The sequence below is a fragment of the Mobula hypostoma genome, chromosome X2 (genome assembly GCF_963921235.1).
Source record: "Mobula hypostoma chromosome X2, sMobHyp1.1, whole genome shotgun sequence".
NCBI classification, from domain to species: Eukaryota; Metazoa; Chordata; class Chondrichthyes; order Myliobatiformes; family Myliobatidae; genus Mobula; species Mobula hypostoma.
In genome coordinates, this window is record NC_086129.1 from 8,043,482 (window position 1) to 8,059,713 (window position 16,232).

Sequence of the window (16,232 nt, forward strand, 5' to 3'; positions counted from 1 at the left end):
ACCAAATGGACATAATGTAGGATAGTGATCACTTCCTCGTGTATATCTGCCCATAACATCCCATTCCCCAACCCTAGCTAAGTTTGAGGAAGTGATAGATAAGTCTAAGTGACTACAAGTATTCTTTACAATATTAAATCTTGTAGGCCTTCCATCATTTAGCAGTACCATGTTGTATTTATCTAGAAACTCCTCTATTACCACTCCATTACTATCTTTACTTTCACTTTATCCATATGGGCATTGAAATCTCCAACCCAGATTACTGGGGATCTTACCTTATTGATAATTTCATCCAAATCTGATAACATCATATTACCTGGATTATAAAAGTTAATCAAAGTTATTTGACCACAAGAGCTCCAAACCTCCACAGCCACAATTTCAAGGTTAGATTTAATATCAAGTCTTCTAAATTGGAGTCCTGTTTTTATGAAAGTTGCACCCCCTCCACCAGATTTACCTGTTCTGTCAGCTCTCAAACTATCATATCCAGGGATCACAAAATCTAAATGAGGCTTTAACCATGTCTCCTGTATACAGATCAAATCAGGCTTGTCTTTAAAAGTTCCAACAGATCTTTTTAATTCTTGACCATTTGCAGATAAACTTCTTGCATTCCATTGTAATATTAAAAACATCGAAATACTAATTATTGGCCTCTTCATTCACATAAAGCTCCTCCGTACTCTCTGATCCCAAAAACTGGGAAGTATTCAGTGATTGTTTGTCTGTCATATACTCATGTAATTTTTCCAGCGAAATCTGTTTTATATCAAGGAATCTCTCTGCAGCTCCAACAACGACTTTTATCATATCCGACCTCTTGGCTGTAGTTTTAGCCCCGACCAGTACATCAACAACAAATGCCAAAAAAGACTCTTTAGTCATCAACAACATGCCTGAAGGAACCGTAGTTGGAGAACTCGGAAAGAACTGACTCCCCATCATTCCAATCTTTTCTTTACTTATCTTTTGCTCTCTATCAACTTTCTTTACTGCTTCAGCATATGATATTTTCTGTTGGATACTAACATCCTGAATCTGCTTTGCCTTACTAAAATACTCACATCCTCTGAACGCCACTACATAGTCCCCTCCACAGTTACTGCATTTAGGCACCGCTGCCTTACATGCTTTAATATCATGATCCTCTCCACATTTCATACATCTTCTTTTATCTCGACATGAACCAGCAACATGTCCAAATCTCTGGCAATTATAACAGCGTAAGGGAAGCCTAATATATTCTCTAACTTGATAAGACATGCACCCACGATAGACTCTAGTTGGAAGAACATCACCTGCAAAAACCAGAAGAACAGGGGAATCCCAATTATGACCTTCTCTCGATTTTAATCGTTTGGCTTCAATCACTCGACCACCTTTAACTTTGTCCAAAATTTCCTTTTCAGTTATGCCAGACCAAATACCATACACCACCCCCTTAACTCCCTTCCTTTCTTTCGGAGTAATACACTCCACTTTCACAACCAATTTTCCCACCATTTTAGCACTGTTATATTGGTCAATATCCTTGCAACAAATTTTCAGCAATCCATCAGACAAAATCTTGGCCTGGAATCCTTTACCTATTTGGTTCTCTAATGCTGCTGCCACTTTGAAAGGATTAAGGGCTCTAAATCCTCCTTCTCCTTCCTTCTGACCTTTAAGTTTATACAGAACTATAAATTCCTCCAATTCACCCATTTTCCTCAATTTGTTGTCCCCCCATTACTTCAGGTCTTTCACTTGATGCACCCCTTTTTTGGCTACCCTTACTTCTGGAGTATTCCACAGTCTGCCACCCTCCCCCTTCAATCTCAGCCCTCCCCCCCTCTCCCTTTTGCAACCATAGGCTACAAACTAACCCTTTCCAAACTACTAGGCGCCTCCACACCAAAGTCCCCACCCACTCAGTCAACAGCCCCAACTGCCAGTCCACACCAAAAACCAACTGGTCAGCCAGCCCACCTACTCAGCCACTGGCCAGCCTTGCCAGCCAACTAAACCTCTTGACCAAGTCTGCATGCTTTTATGTGTTGAGGTGCTGCCACATGATTGGCTGATTAGATATTTGCATTAACGAGCAGGTGTACAGGTGTACCCAATAAAGTGCTACTGAGTGTACATACTAAGACGAAGATGGGAGCAAGTGTCATTTAGGTGAAATGAAATGGGACTTTCTACTCGCTCAGATGGATGTAAGCAATTCTGTGACCCTTCTTCAAAGAAGAACGGGAGGACTCTCCTTTGTCCTGGAAGTGTTTTCTCCCTTGATCAGCAGAATAATGGGATATTACTACTTTACTGTTTGTGTGCACTTGCTGCGGGGGAATTGCCAGCTGCATTTCCGACATTACATCAGTGACTACATTTCAGATCAATAACTTCACTGTAAACTTCTTCAGGATGTGCGGAAAGGAACGTGAATAATGCTCTGTAAAGGAAGTTCATTTTTTCCTCCTATGTTTATCAGAATCATAAGACAATAAGACTTAGGAACATTTGGCCCGTCAAGTCTGCTCCTCCATTCAATTATGGCTGATCCTTTTCTCCCCTCCTTAGCTGCACATGAAATCAAGATTGTCTACACCAATGTAATAGTCTGCAACAAATCTGAACAAAGCAGTTGTTGCTGTTTCAATTTCATCCACTCAACAACAAAACTAAAGTTCAAAGTAAATTTATTATCAAAGTGCACACGCTACCCTGAAATTCATTTTCTTGGGGGCATCCATAGAACAAAGTACAATGAAAAATTATCCACGTACAAAAGACAAACCGTGCACATTCAGAAAAAAGCTAATAATAATGTCAAGCAAATAAATAGGTAAACCTCAGAACATGAGTTTTGGAGTCCTTGAAAGTGAGTCCATAGGTTCTGATCAATGAACAGTTCAGTGTTGTGAGTGAAGTTATCCATGCCGGTTCAGGCGTATGATAGTTGAAGGGAATAATTTCCTGAACCTGGAGTTATGGGACGTCAGGCTCCAGTACCTCTGCTCTGCCAGCAGCAGGAAGAGAGCATGGCCTTGGATATTAGTTTCGTGTAGTGGTGCTGTTTTTGTAGATGCGCTCAATAGTGCGGAGGGCTTTTCCTGTGGTGGACTGGGTTGTATCCAGCACTTTTTGTAGGGTTTTTTGTTCCTGGGCATTGGTGTTTCCATACCAGGTCGTGATGCAACCAGTCAGGATACTCTCCACTGTGCATCTGTAGAGGTTTGTCAAACTTTTAGATGACAGGCCAAATCTATGCAACTTCAGAGAAAGTAGAGGCGCTGCCATGCCTTCTTTGAAGTGCCACTCACATCTAGTCCCAGGAGAAATTTTCTGATATGATAACACCCAGGAATTTAAAGTTACTGATCCTCTCTACCTCCATTGTTGCCCACTATTATTTTCCAAAACCTAATTTTTGATGTTTAATTTGTATTCTTGCTGAAATAATTTGGTTCTGTGAGCCCTGAAATGCTTCAGTTTATTCAGGAAGAATTAAGAAACAGTTTTTACAAGTTTTTATTTTGATGAGGTGTGTAATGTTATCTCTAGTCACACACAAACTGGTTGAGGTTATACAATGAATTACTTCGGGCAAAGATGTTGTTGCATGAACAAAGTCACTGGAAGGGAGTACTGGTAGATATGAAGCAGTCTTTTTATTTGACAAATGAGACATAGCAGGCATCATGTCGACTGATCTGTGGCTGAAGTCACTTGCTGTGTGTGCTAACCCCAAGAAATGCCCTAACAAAGTCACTGTACTATTTATGAGAACTGAAGTTTCAGTACAAATTTTAATGCATTAAGTGTGTACTAATTCCCAGCATTTTCCGTTTCTGTTCAGAGAAAGAAATTGGGAATCAGAAGAGTGACAACACCAGGTAAAATATTTTTTAAATTAAATTTTGTTTTTGATTTTAGGGAATCAAACATTGATGTCCTAAGCTTTAAAAAAAATATAAGTTGAAAAGTGATGTTTCTCTGTTTGGTGAAATGTTGGAAAGAATTTACTAAAATGATTTTCAATCTAATGTTGGGAATACTGTGTTCATGTACAGTTTGAAGGAAAGCAGTGGTTCTGAGAGCTCTCCAGTTGAGGAGGATGATGAGGAAGATGATGAATCCAGAGAAGATGAAGCAAAGGTTGTGGATGTTTGGTTGGAAGTCACTAAAGATAATGATGTACAGGCAGAACAGGAGCAGAATGATCAATCTCTCCATTTTGATGTAAGTTCACAGTGTGTTCCTAATGTCCTGTTTAGATCGATCAAAGCCGTTCCTCATCATAAAGTTTTATTCTATTCTTTTTAATTAACCTATAGTTCATGTGTGATTCTAATGCAAATGCTACTCCAGTCTTTAAGAAAGAAGGGAAGCAGCAAAAGACCAGTTAGCCTTACCTCAGTGGTTGGGAAGCTGTTGGAGTCCATTATTAAGATAAGGTTATGGAGTACTTGGTGACACAGGACAAAGTTAGCATAGTTTCCTTAAGGGAAAACTGATGAACCTGTTGGCATTCTTTGAGGAGGTTACAAGTAGGATAGATAAAGGTTAATTTGCAGGTAGAGTGGGTGGTGAGGAAGGCAAATGCAATGTTAGCATTCATTTCAAGAGGTCCAGAATGCAAGAGTTGGGATATGAATCTGAGGCTTTATAAGGCACTGGTGAGGCCTCACCTTGAGTATTGTGAACAGTTCTGGGCTCCTCATGTAAGAAAAGATATACTGGCAGAAGAGAGGTTCCAGAAGACGTACACAAGGATGATTCCGGGAATGAAAGGGTTATCATACGAGGAATATTTGATGGCTCTGGGCCTGTACGCTGGAATTTAGAAGGATGAGGGGGATCTCATTGAAACTTTTCGAATGTTGAAAGGCCTAGATGGAATTGATGTGGAAAGGATGTTCCCATGGTGGGGGAGTCTAGGACAAGAGGGCACAACGTCAGGATAGAGAGGCATCCGTTTAAAACAGATGTGGAGAAACTTCATAGCTGGTGGGTAGTGAATTTGTGGAATTTGTTACCACAGGCAGTTGTGGAGGCCAGGTCATTGGGTGTATTTTAGTCAGAGCTTGATAGGTTCTTGATGGGACATGGCATCAAAGGTTACAGGGAGTGGGGTTGAGAGGAAAAAGGGGATCAGCCATGATGAAATGGCGGAGCAGACTCGATGGGCCAAGTGGCCTAATTCTGCTCCTGTGTCTTACTGTCTTATGGTCATTACGGCTATATTCTGCAGAAGCTGGTGTTCGCTAAATGAACATTCAAAGGTTCATTTATTCTGAAAGTATGTATGCAGTAAACAGCTCTGAGATTCATCTTCTCCAGATAGCCAGGAAACAAAGAAACAAATTTGGGGTGCAATAATGAGGAGTCATTTGGCTCAGTAAATGAAATATCTGTAGGAGAGAATATTTAAATTTTCTGTTTAAACAGGTTTCAATAGGTACATTTAATGTCAGAGAAATGTATACAACATACATCCTGAAATTCTTTTATTGATGGTTGAAGGGCTGTTCTTAGTGAATAGTGCTCTGCACAGTGAAGTGCAGGCAGTCACTACATTTGTGTAGCCATCTTTCATTACAGGATAGTTGCTTGTACAAACTAAAATTGAAATACTTTCTGAGCCACAGTGCTAAACATTAGTACCAAGATCCGGACCAATAACCTGATGATGCGACAGAGGGATCTGAACTTACTTTTGCTAGCTTTTTACTGCAGTTACCCAAGATGCAAATGCAAGGATTTCTGAATGTTTTGCCAGTAACTGCAGTATTTATCCTGCAAAAAAAAACTAGCTCAGTTTCTTTTGCTTTGATAGTAAGGAGGCTGACAGCTGGAATATACAGGTTTCCCCTGCTATCCGAATGTAGAGCGTTTCTATGAAACCGTTCGTAAGCCAAAATGGCATAAGGCGAAGAACCATTAATTTATATGGGAAAAGTTTTTGAGCGTTCCCAGACCCAAAAAAATAACCTACCAAATCATACTAAATAGCACATAAGACCTAAAATAACACTAACATATAGTAAAAGCAGGATTGATATGATAAATACACAGCCTATATAAAGTAGAAATAATGTATGTACAGTGTAGTTTCACTTAACAGAATTTGAGCCAAAATTGATTTGTCGAAAAAAATCGGCACGTATACGCATTTGCACGTGCACGCACGTACACGCATTCATAGAAACATAGAAACATAGAAAATAAGGCTTCATGGTAGTCTTTCTCGGGGTAAACACAAGTTTAAAGCGAGCGTCTTTTTTCGTAAAAGTGAATATCCTCTCGGTTAACGAAAACAGGTACTAATGTAGGTCTTTCGTAAAAGCAAAATGTCGTAAAGAGAACGTTCGGAAAGCGGTGGACACCTGTAGTAGCGTTTGACTGTGGTGAAATGATTATTCTTTGAAGGATATTGTCATTAATCATGTAGAAAATTAAATGTAAACTTCTGTATTGTTTTGGAAAGACCCTCTAGTTGTTCTGCACCATTATTATTGCTGCTCTGTTCAAGTACCTTTTACCTCATTGTGCTGACATTTGTGAAAGAAGTCTTTCTTCACTTGCATCTTAAATTAGTTTGCCTGATGATATGTGTGATTGTGAAATTGCTACTTGATCACCCCCGTTTGGTGGGATCAGTTTTGCCTGACTCCCATGCCCTGTTTAGTTTGAAGTATTTTAAAATGAATACTAGGTTTTTAATCCTTGTTTTGAATTCTTGGGATCTGGTGACCAAACAGAAGTCGTGAGAACAAAGTATTCATTGCAGTAAATTAAAGTCAATAGACACGAGATTGTGCAGATGTTGTAAATCTTCAGCAATGCAAACAAGATGCTGGAGGAACTCCAGCAAGTCGGGCAGCATCTTTAGAGGGGAATAAATAGTTAACGCTTTAGGCCGAGGCGTCATCAGGACTGGATGCTGCTGGTTTCTCCCCTCGTTCAGTATTATAAACCAGATCCTTCGTTTTTGATGGAGTAACCTTAGACCTGCTTTGTAAAATATGTAATATGCAAGTCCAGCCTACTTCATCCCAAGTGTTGTTAGAGGAGCTCTTTGTTTTAACTATTCCCTATCTGGAATGTCTGAAGCCAGAGATCTGTATCAAAGGTTTTTATCAATTGGAAAGGTCAGGTACAGGCTGAATTGAAGCAGTGGGGCCCAGTGAGGAAAGACTGGAGGTTTGGCTCATTTAAGCTGGGCCAGATTGCAAAGGTCAGGGTGTCGAGGCTGAGGGGGAGGGACAGGCCAGTTCAGCTCACTGCTCCGTGAGATTTACTTGTCCCCACACTGAACCAAGGCCGTGGCCGGCCACTAATGGGCTTCTGAATTGGCTGCAGTGATGACTGGTTTCGTGGCTGTGGACGTCAGCTCTGACTGTTTTTGTTTACTTTTGCTGTTAGCATGATTAGTTTTTTTTCCGCACAATGTGTGCTTGATGGTCTTTTTTAATGGTCTCTTTGTTCTGAGGCTGCCTGTAAGGAGATGAATCTCAAGTTTGTATTGAGTATAATGAAATTTGAGCTTTCAACCACTCAGGAGAAATGAGAAATGTCTACAGAGCAGGAGTTCCCAACCTGAGGTCCACAGACCCCTCAGTTACTGGTAGGGTTCTTCATCTTCTTCTCCTCAGGCCCTCCGATCCACTGGCCTCACGTCTCCATCACCCAAAGCCGATGCTATGGTTGGAGTTCATCAGTGTTTCTGCAATCCATTGTATTGATTGTACAGGGAATTGGCCTGTAAAGCTTCACCGGACCCTGGTGGCTAGCTGTGCCCATTTCCACCTCTCATGATGGGGATGTAGGGTTGGACTTCGAGAGGCGATGGTATAGGTCAGGACAATAGCATTAACTTTACTTTTCCAATCTTTTTATTGAAATCAAAATGCTAAACATAACATAATATTAATACAAAGCTATTGGGATTACATTATTAATAATTAGCATATAAAAATATAAACTCAGTTAACACACGAATATTAAACCTCCCAAAGTCTTGCAAAATACGAATACAAATATAAGTTAAAAAAATGTAAAAATAGCATAGAAAAAGAAAATAAAAAAAACACAGAATACCCCCCCCAAAAAAACTAAACTAAACAATACTAAGCAACTAAACTAATAAAAGAAAAAGACATGGGCTGTTATGTTACGTCAAATAGGACCGTTAGTGTCATTAATTCCGCTCTTCTCTCCATATATTTGAAATTAATAGGTTTGGAAAAGGTCAAATTACATCATATGGAAGTGTTGAATAAGTGGCCTCCAAGTCTTTTCAAATTTAATAGAAGGATGATAAATGACACTTCTATTTTTTTTAAAATTTAAACACAACATAGTTTGAGAGAACCAATGAGATGTAGTGGGAGGATTAATCTCTTTCCAATTCAGCAAAATGCATCTTCGAGCCATTAATGGAACAATGCAATTTTCCAACGAGCTGAAAAGGTTAGATGAATTGGTTCTATCACTGGTAAACCAAAAATTGCCACAATAGGGTGAGGTACTCAAAATCAATACTCAAAACAGTTGAAATAATATCAAAAATATCTTTCCAATATTTTTCCAACAAAGGACATGACCAAAACATGTGAGTTAAAGAAACTATCTCGGAATGACATCCATCACATATAGGATTAATATAAGAGTAATAACGAGATAGTTTATCTTTGGACATATGAGCCCTGTGCACTAATTTAAACTGTATCAACACATGTTTAGCACATACAGAGGATGAATTAACTAATTGAAGAATTTGGTCCCATTTTTCAATAGGTAAAGTAAGCTTAAGTTCCCTTTCCCAATCATAATTTTATGAGATACGTCTGGACGTAATTTCATAATTATATTATAAATGGTTGCTATTGCACCTTTCTGAAAAGGATTTAAATCTAAAATTTTTTCCAAAATATCCGTTGGATATAGATTTGGAAAGGTAGGAAGAACGGTATTTAAAAAGTTTCCAATCTGTAAATATCTTTAAAAAAATGGGATCTATTATATTTATAACCATATAACCATATAACAATTACAGCACGGAAACAGGCCATCTCGGCCCTTCTAGTCCGTGCTGAACTCTTACCCTATCCTAGTCCCACCGACCTGCACTCAGCCCATAACCCTCCAATCCTTTCCTGTCCATATATCCAATTTAACTTTAAACGCCAACATAGAACCTGCCTCAACCACTTCTGCTGGAAGCTCATTCCACACAGCTACCACTTTCTGAGTAAAGAAGTTCCTCCTCATGTTACCCCTAAACTTTTGTCCTCTAATTCTCAACCCATGTCCTCTTGTTTGAATCGTCTCCACTCTCAATGGAAAAAGTCTAACCACGTCAACTCTATCAATCCCCCTCAGAATTTTAAACACCTCTATCAAGTCCCCCCTCAACCTTCTACGTTCCAAAGAATAAAGACCTAACTTATTCAACCTTTCTCTGTAACTTAGGAGGTGAAACCCAGGTAACATTTTAGTAAACCTACACTGTACTCTCTCAATTTTATTGACATCGTTCCTATAATTCGGTGACCAGAACTGTACACAATACTCCAGATTTGGCCTTACCAATGCCTTATACAAATTCAACATTACACCCCAACTCCTATACTCAATGCTCCGATTAATAAAGGCCAGCAAACCAAAAGCTTTCTTTACCACCCTATCCACATGAGATTCCATCTTCAGGGAACTATGCATCATTATTCCTAGATCCCTCTGTTCTAAAGCATTCTTTAATGCCCTACCATTTACCATGTATATCCTATTTTGATTAGTTTTACCAAAATGTAGCACCTCACATTTTTCAGCATTAAACTCCATCTGCCATCTTTCAGCCCACTCTTCTAACTGTCCTAAATTTCTCTGCAAGTTTTGAAAACCTACCTCATCATCCACAACACCACCTATCTTAGTATCATCTGCATACTTACTCATCCAATTTACCACCCCATCATCCAGATCATTAATGTATATGACAAACAACTTTGGACCCAGTACAGATCCCTGAGGCACACCGCTACACACCGTCCTCCAATCTGACACACAGTTATCCACCACTACTCTCTGGCGTCTCCCATCTAGCCGCTGCTGAATTCATTTTACTACTTCCATATTAATGCCTAACTATTGAACTTTCCTAACTAACCTTCCGTGTGGAACCTTGTCAAAGGCCTTACTGAAGTCCATATAGACAACATCCACCGCTTTACCCTCGTCAACTTTCTTAGTAACCTCATCAAAAAATTCAGTAAGATTTGTCAAACATGACCTTCTACGCACAAATCCATGTTGACTGTTCCTAATCAGACCCTGTCTATCCAGAAAATTATATATACCATCCCTAAGAATACTTTCCATCAATTTACCCACCACTGACGTCAAGCTTACAGGCCGATAATTGCCAGGTTTACTCTTAGAACCCTTTTTAAACAATGGAACCACATGAGCAATACGCCAATCTTCCAGCACAATTCCTGTTTCTAATGACATTTGAAATATTTCTGTCAGAGCCCCTGCTATTTCTACACTAACTTCCCTCGAAGTCCTAGGGAATATCTTGTCCGGACCCAGAGACTTATCCACTTTTATATTCCTTAAAAGTGCCAGTACTTCCTCTTCTTTAATGGTCATACTTTCCATAACTACCCTACTTGTTTCCTTTACCTTACACAATTCAATATCCTTCTCCTTAGTGAATACTGAAGAAAAGAAATTGTTCAAAATCTCCCCCATCTCTTTTGGCTCTGCACATAGCCGTCCACTCTGATTCTCCAAGGGACCAATTTTATCCCTCACTATCCTTTTGCCACTAAAATAACTGTAGAAACCCTTTGGATTTATTTTCACCTTACTTGCCAAAGCAGCCTCGTATCTTCTTTTAGCTTTTCTAATTTCTTTCTTAAGTTTCTTTTTACATTCTTTATATTCCTCGAGTACCTCATTAACTCCAAGTTTATTGAAGATCCCCCTCTTTTTCTGAACCAAGTTTCTAATATCTCTTGAAAACCATGGCTCTCTCGAACTTTTAACCTTTCCTTTCAACCTAACAGGAACGTAAAGATTCTGAACCTTCAAAATTTCACCTTTAAATGACCTCCATTTCTCTGTTACATCCTTCCCATAAAACAAATTTTTCCAATCCACTCCTTCTAAAACCTTTCGCATCTCCTCAAAGTTAGCCTTTCTCCAATCAAAAATCTCAATCCTAGGTCCAGTCCTATCCTTCTCCATAATTACACTGAAACTAATTGTATTGTGATTATTTATTAGGTTATTATATTAGATTTTATTTATTAAAGGACATAAAGCAGTTATCCAAAAATAGATCCCAAAAACGTAATATACCTTTGGTTTTCCAAACCAAATAGGCTTGATCCATCATAGAGGGTTGGAAAAAAAAATTTAAATGTAATAGGACTTAATAAAATAAATTGATTCAACCCAAAAAATTTTCAAAATTGAAACCATTTTCGTAAAGTATATTTAACTATTGGATTATCCAGTTGTTTATGCAATTTAGAAAGAGCAAAGGGAAGCGAAGTCCCTAAAATAGAACCCAGTGAAAACCCTTGTACAGATTTACATTCAAGTTTAACCCAATGTGGACTTGAAATTATGTCCAAGTCCCATGTCCAAAATTTTAAATATCTAATATTAATTGCGCAATAGTAAAATCTAAAGTTCGGCAGTGCCAGACCACCCTCCTTTTCAGACTTCTGTAGGTATCTTTTACCTAACCTAGGATTTCTATTCTGGCATATATATGAAGAAATTTTAGAATCAACATTATCAAAAAAGGATCTCGGAATAAAGATTGGCACCACTTGAAATAAATATAAGAATTTAGGTAAAATAATCACCTTAATAGCATTAATCTGACCTATCAATGACAAAGACATTGGTGACCATTTAGTAAACAGATGTTTAATCTGATCAGTTAAAGGTAAAAAATTAGCCTTAAATAGATCCTTATGCTTTTTTGTAATTTTAACCCCGAAATAAGTAAAATAGTCAGTAACCAATCTAAGTGGTGAACATCCATAAATTGGAACCTGCATATTTAGCGGAAAAAGTTCACTCTCATTAAGGTTCAATTTATAACCAGAAAAATTACTAAACTGAGCCAACAAGGATAAAACTGCAGGAATGGATTTCTCAGGAATCTGCGTATAGTGATAACTTCCCACGGGTAATACCAAGAATATTAGGTGAACCTCAACTAGCAATTGCTAAAGGTTCTAGAGCAATATCAAATAATAATGGGCTAAGAGGACATCCCTGCCTGGTACCCCGAAATAATTGAAAAAAGGGAGATCTTTGGTTATTAGTAAAAACTGAAGCTACAGGGGAATGATCTATCAATTTAATTCAAGATATAAATATTGGGCTAAAATTAAATTTCTCAAGCACACTAAATAAATATGGCCATTCAACTCTATCAAAAGCTTTCTCAGCTTCTAATGAAATGACACATTCTAGAGTTCTAAGTGAAGGAGTATAAACAATATTCATTAATCCTAAAATTAGAAGATGAATAACAATTTTTAATAAATCCAGTTTGGTCCACAGAAATAATTTGAGGCAATACCTTCTTTAACCTAGTTGCTAATATTTTAGAAAAAATTTTAGGATCTACATTCAACAGGAATATCGGTCTATATGATGCACATTCAGTAGGATCTTTATTTTTTTTAAAAATTGGAGAAATAGAAGCTTCATAAAATGATTGTGGTAATTTACCTATACTAATTGCTTCTTTAAAAACTCTACATAACCAAGGAGAAAGAGTGAAGAAAAAAAACAAAGAATTCTACTGTATAGCCATCTGGACCAGGTGCTTTGCCAGAGTTCATTGAGGAAATAACACCCTTTATTCCTTCATCCGTAATAGGAGTTTCCAATGTTAAACGTTCTTCAGGTGATATTTTCGGTAAGTTCAATTTCCTTAAAAAGTCATGCATTATATTGGGATCATGAGGAAATTCTGAATAATATAAAGAGGTATAGAATTCTTGAAAGGATTTGTTTATCTCGTCATGATCAACTGTCAAGGTACCATCATGTTTAGGAATCTTGGTAATTTGACGTTTAACCGAAGCAGTTTTCAGTTGGTTAGCTAATAATTTACCCGATTTATCACTATGTATATAAAACTCACTTCTGGTTATCATTAGTTGATTTTCGATCGAGGATGTTAGTAATAAGCTATGTTCCATTTGAAGTTCAGCTCTCTGTTTATAAAGCTCCTTACTGGGAGTAATGGAATATTTCTCATCAATTTCTTTAATCTTATCAACCAACACAAGTATTTCATTCTTAATAAGTTTTTTCAATCCAACGGAATAAGAAATAAGCTGTCCACAGACATATGCTTTAAAAGTGTCCCGTAATGTCCCACTGGAAATTTCTTCCGTAATATTAGTTGAAAAGAAGAAATCTATCTGATCCTTGATAAATTTAACAAAATCCAAATCTTGAAGCAGATTAGAATTAAACCGCCATTGTCTAGTACTAGAAAATGTATCCATTAACTTGATAGAAAGTTTCATTGGTGCATGATCAGAAATGGCAATAATGTCGTAGTTACAGTCAATCACAGATGGAATTAAACAAGAGTCAATAAAGAAGTAGTCAATTCTAGAATAAGTATGATATACATGTGAAAAGAATGAACACTTTTTATCCTTAGGGTGTAGAAATCTCCAAATTTCTGAAATTCCAGAGTCAATCATAAAAGAGTTGATAAGAGTAGCCGACTTATTCGGTAAAGCCTGACTAGATGTAGATCTATCCATCAAAGGATTTAAACAGCAATTAAAATCACCACCCGTTGTCAACATATACTCATTTAAATTAGGAAAGGTAGTAAATAACTGCTTAAAAATTCAGGATAATCCATGTTTGGAGCACAGACATTAACCATAATGACTTTTTTGTTAAAAAGTAACCCAGTAATTAACAAAAATCTGCCATTCAGATCTGAAAGAATGTCATGATGTACAAATGTAATTGAGGAATCTATAAAAATTGAAACTTCTTTCACTTTGGCCTGAGAGTTCGAATGAGAGTTCTTCCAAAACCTAAAAAAAACGCTGATTATCCTCTTTCCTCACATGAGTTTCTTGTGCAAAAACAATACGAGCATCCAGTCTTTGGAATACTTTAAAAATCTTTTTCCGTTTAACCAGATGGTTTAAACCATTTGTATTCCAAGAGACAAAATTAATAGTCTGAACCATATTTTCTTAGAATCAACCCTTTGGTATGTAAAGAGTTAACCAAGATGTAAACTCATGAAATCAGAAGAGGAACAAAAGTTCAGAAAGGAACCAGAAGTCACGTCACTGCAGACATTTTTGTAGTTCTAAGTCAGCCTATTTGAAAAAACTAATAGTAGAAATCCCCCCACCCTCCATCCACAAAGACCCGAAACTAAGCCAGGAAAAGGCCAGAGAATAAACTAACACTAAACCTACCCCCATTTCTCCAGAAGGCAACTCCAAAGATATATGTTGAAAAGAGAACCACCCAAAATGCAAAAGAAATTAAACACTACACAATAACAAAAATAAGACAAACACAAAGGTTTAGCATATACACTAAAATAAGATGTCTTCATATTGTGGTTTCTAAAATGAGCAAAAAAGAGTACATATTATTAGTCAATTACAAACATAAGCAGTTAAAAATGGCACTTTAAAAAAAAAGAAAAGACTTATGGGAAGAAGAACTCAAGAAAAAGAAAGGACTTATGGGAAGAAGAACACGAAAAGGTGACGCAGTAAGAAAGACAAAAGGTAAACAAAACACCATCTTAGTTATTCGAAGCAAAAAAAAACAAGATAAAATAAAAATTCAACATCAAACCATTAATGACAGTATTAAACATATAGTTAGAAATGAACAACATGAAAAAAAAAACAAATTCATCATCAAAGAAAAACTTGAACTAAAATATAAAAAATACAGACCAAGAACGAAAATCTTATAAAGGTCCATCTTCATATGGTAATTATAGGCTTTAAAAAGAAACACGTAAAAACAGAGCCAAAGCTGCGAGATCCATACATTAATTAGAGCGGAGTAGTTGGATAATGCTCATCCAGGAAACTTTGCACAGCGCTTGTGGCATAAAGGAAACGACGCGGGCCATCTGGAGGAGAAATTCTTAAACGTGCTGGGTATAATAAAGCTGGTCTGAGACCTTTCTGATCGCATTCCGACATCAAAGATTTGAAAGCGAGATGCTTCTTCATCACTTCTGGACTAAAATCTGCAACAAGACGAAATTGATAATCTTGAAATTTAATCATACTTTTCTGACGGGCAATTCAGATAAGCTGCTCTTTGACTTGAATGTAATGAAACTGGATAATCACTGGTCTTGGTTTGGCATGAAAATCTGATTTGGGACATAAAGAGTGATGAGCTTGATCCAGCAATGGAGGGTCAATCGGGAATTCAGAGCTGAACACATCCTTTAGAAGTTGAGAAAAGAATTTTAAAGGATCTCCTTTCTCAACATCCTCGGGGGACCAATTATACATAAGTTCTGTCTTCTTGATCGATTTTCAAGATCAGTAATCTTGGATTTAGAACTCTCCAGCTGTTTAGACGTCAAAGACAAGTTTTGTTCCAAACTCTCAATTTTCAGGTCTCTCCTCCGAGCTTTTTCATCCAATTCTGCGATTTTACTTTGTTGCTGCTTAACTTTGTGACCAAGCTATTGAAAAGAATCCATAATTGACTTTAACTCTTCTTTAAAACTTAGACGTTGTTCCTCAAATTTTTCACTTAAAAGTTTCAACATTGTATTATAAGTTAACTCAACTTGCTTAGGTTCCACTTTTTTTTCCCCGTTACCGTCGGAATCTTTCCCGTTTTTTTGGCTCTTGCCCTTCAGATCTTGTACTTATTTCCTTGCTCATTGCTTCAAAGTTTACGGTCAAAGCTCAAGGGTAATTCTGTAATAAAAGTCTTTAAAATTAGGTAAAAATGAATTAAATAAGGGTGATCATAGGTTAAAAAAAAAAGTAAAGGTAATGGAGCGAAGTCAAAATTAACCTCACTCCATGAGTGCCTCCTGGAGAATCCCATAGCATTAAAACAAAAGGTTGGAATCCCTTGATCTGGAGAGTAGTGAATCTGTGGCATTGTCCACAGAAAGGCTGAGAGGGTAGAGAATCTGTGGGACTGTCTACCAGAAAGGCTGAGAG

The 16,232-nt window shown here is 37.4% G+C and overlaps 1 protein-coding gene across 1 annotated transcript in view; it reads left to right on the plus strand.

Moving 5' to 3' along the window:
- Window positions 1–16,232, plus strand: part of LOC134341008 (uncharacterized) — a 257,807-nt gene that overhangs the window by 50,458 nt on the left and 191,117 nt on the right. Inside the window, exons 13-14 of the mRNA XM_063038698.1 lie at window positions 3,848–3,884; window positions 4,062–4,230. Of these exons, the coding sequence (XP_062894768.1) occupies window positions 3,848–3,884; window positions 4,062–4,230 (206 nt within the window). The remainder of the gene's footprint in view (window positions 1–3,847; window positions 3,885–4,061; window positions 4,231–16,232) is intronic.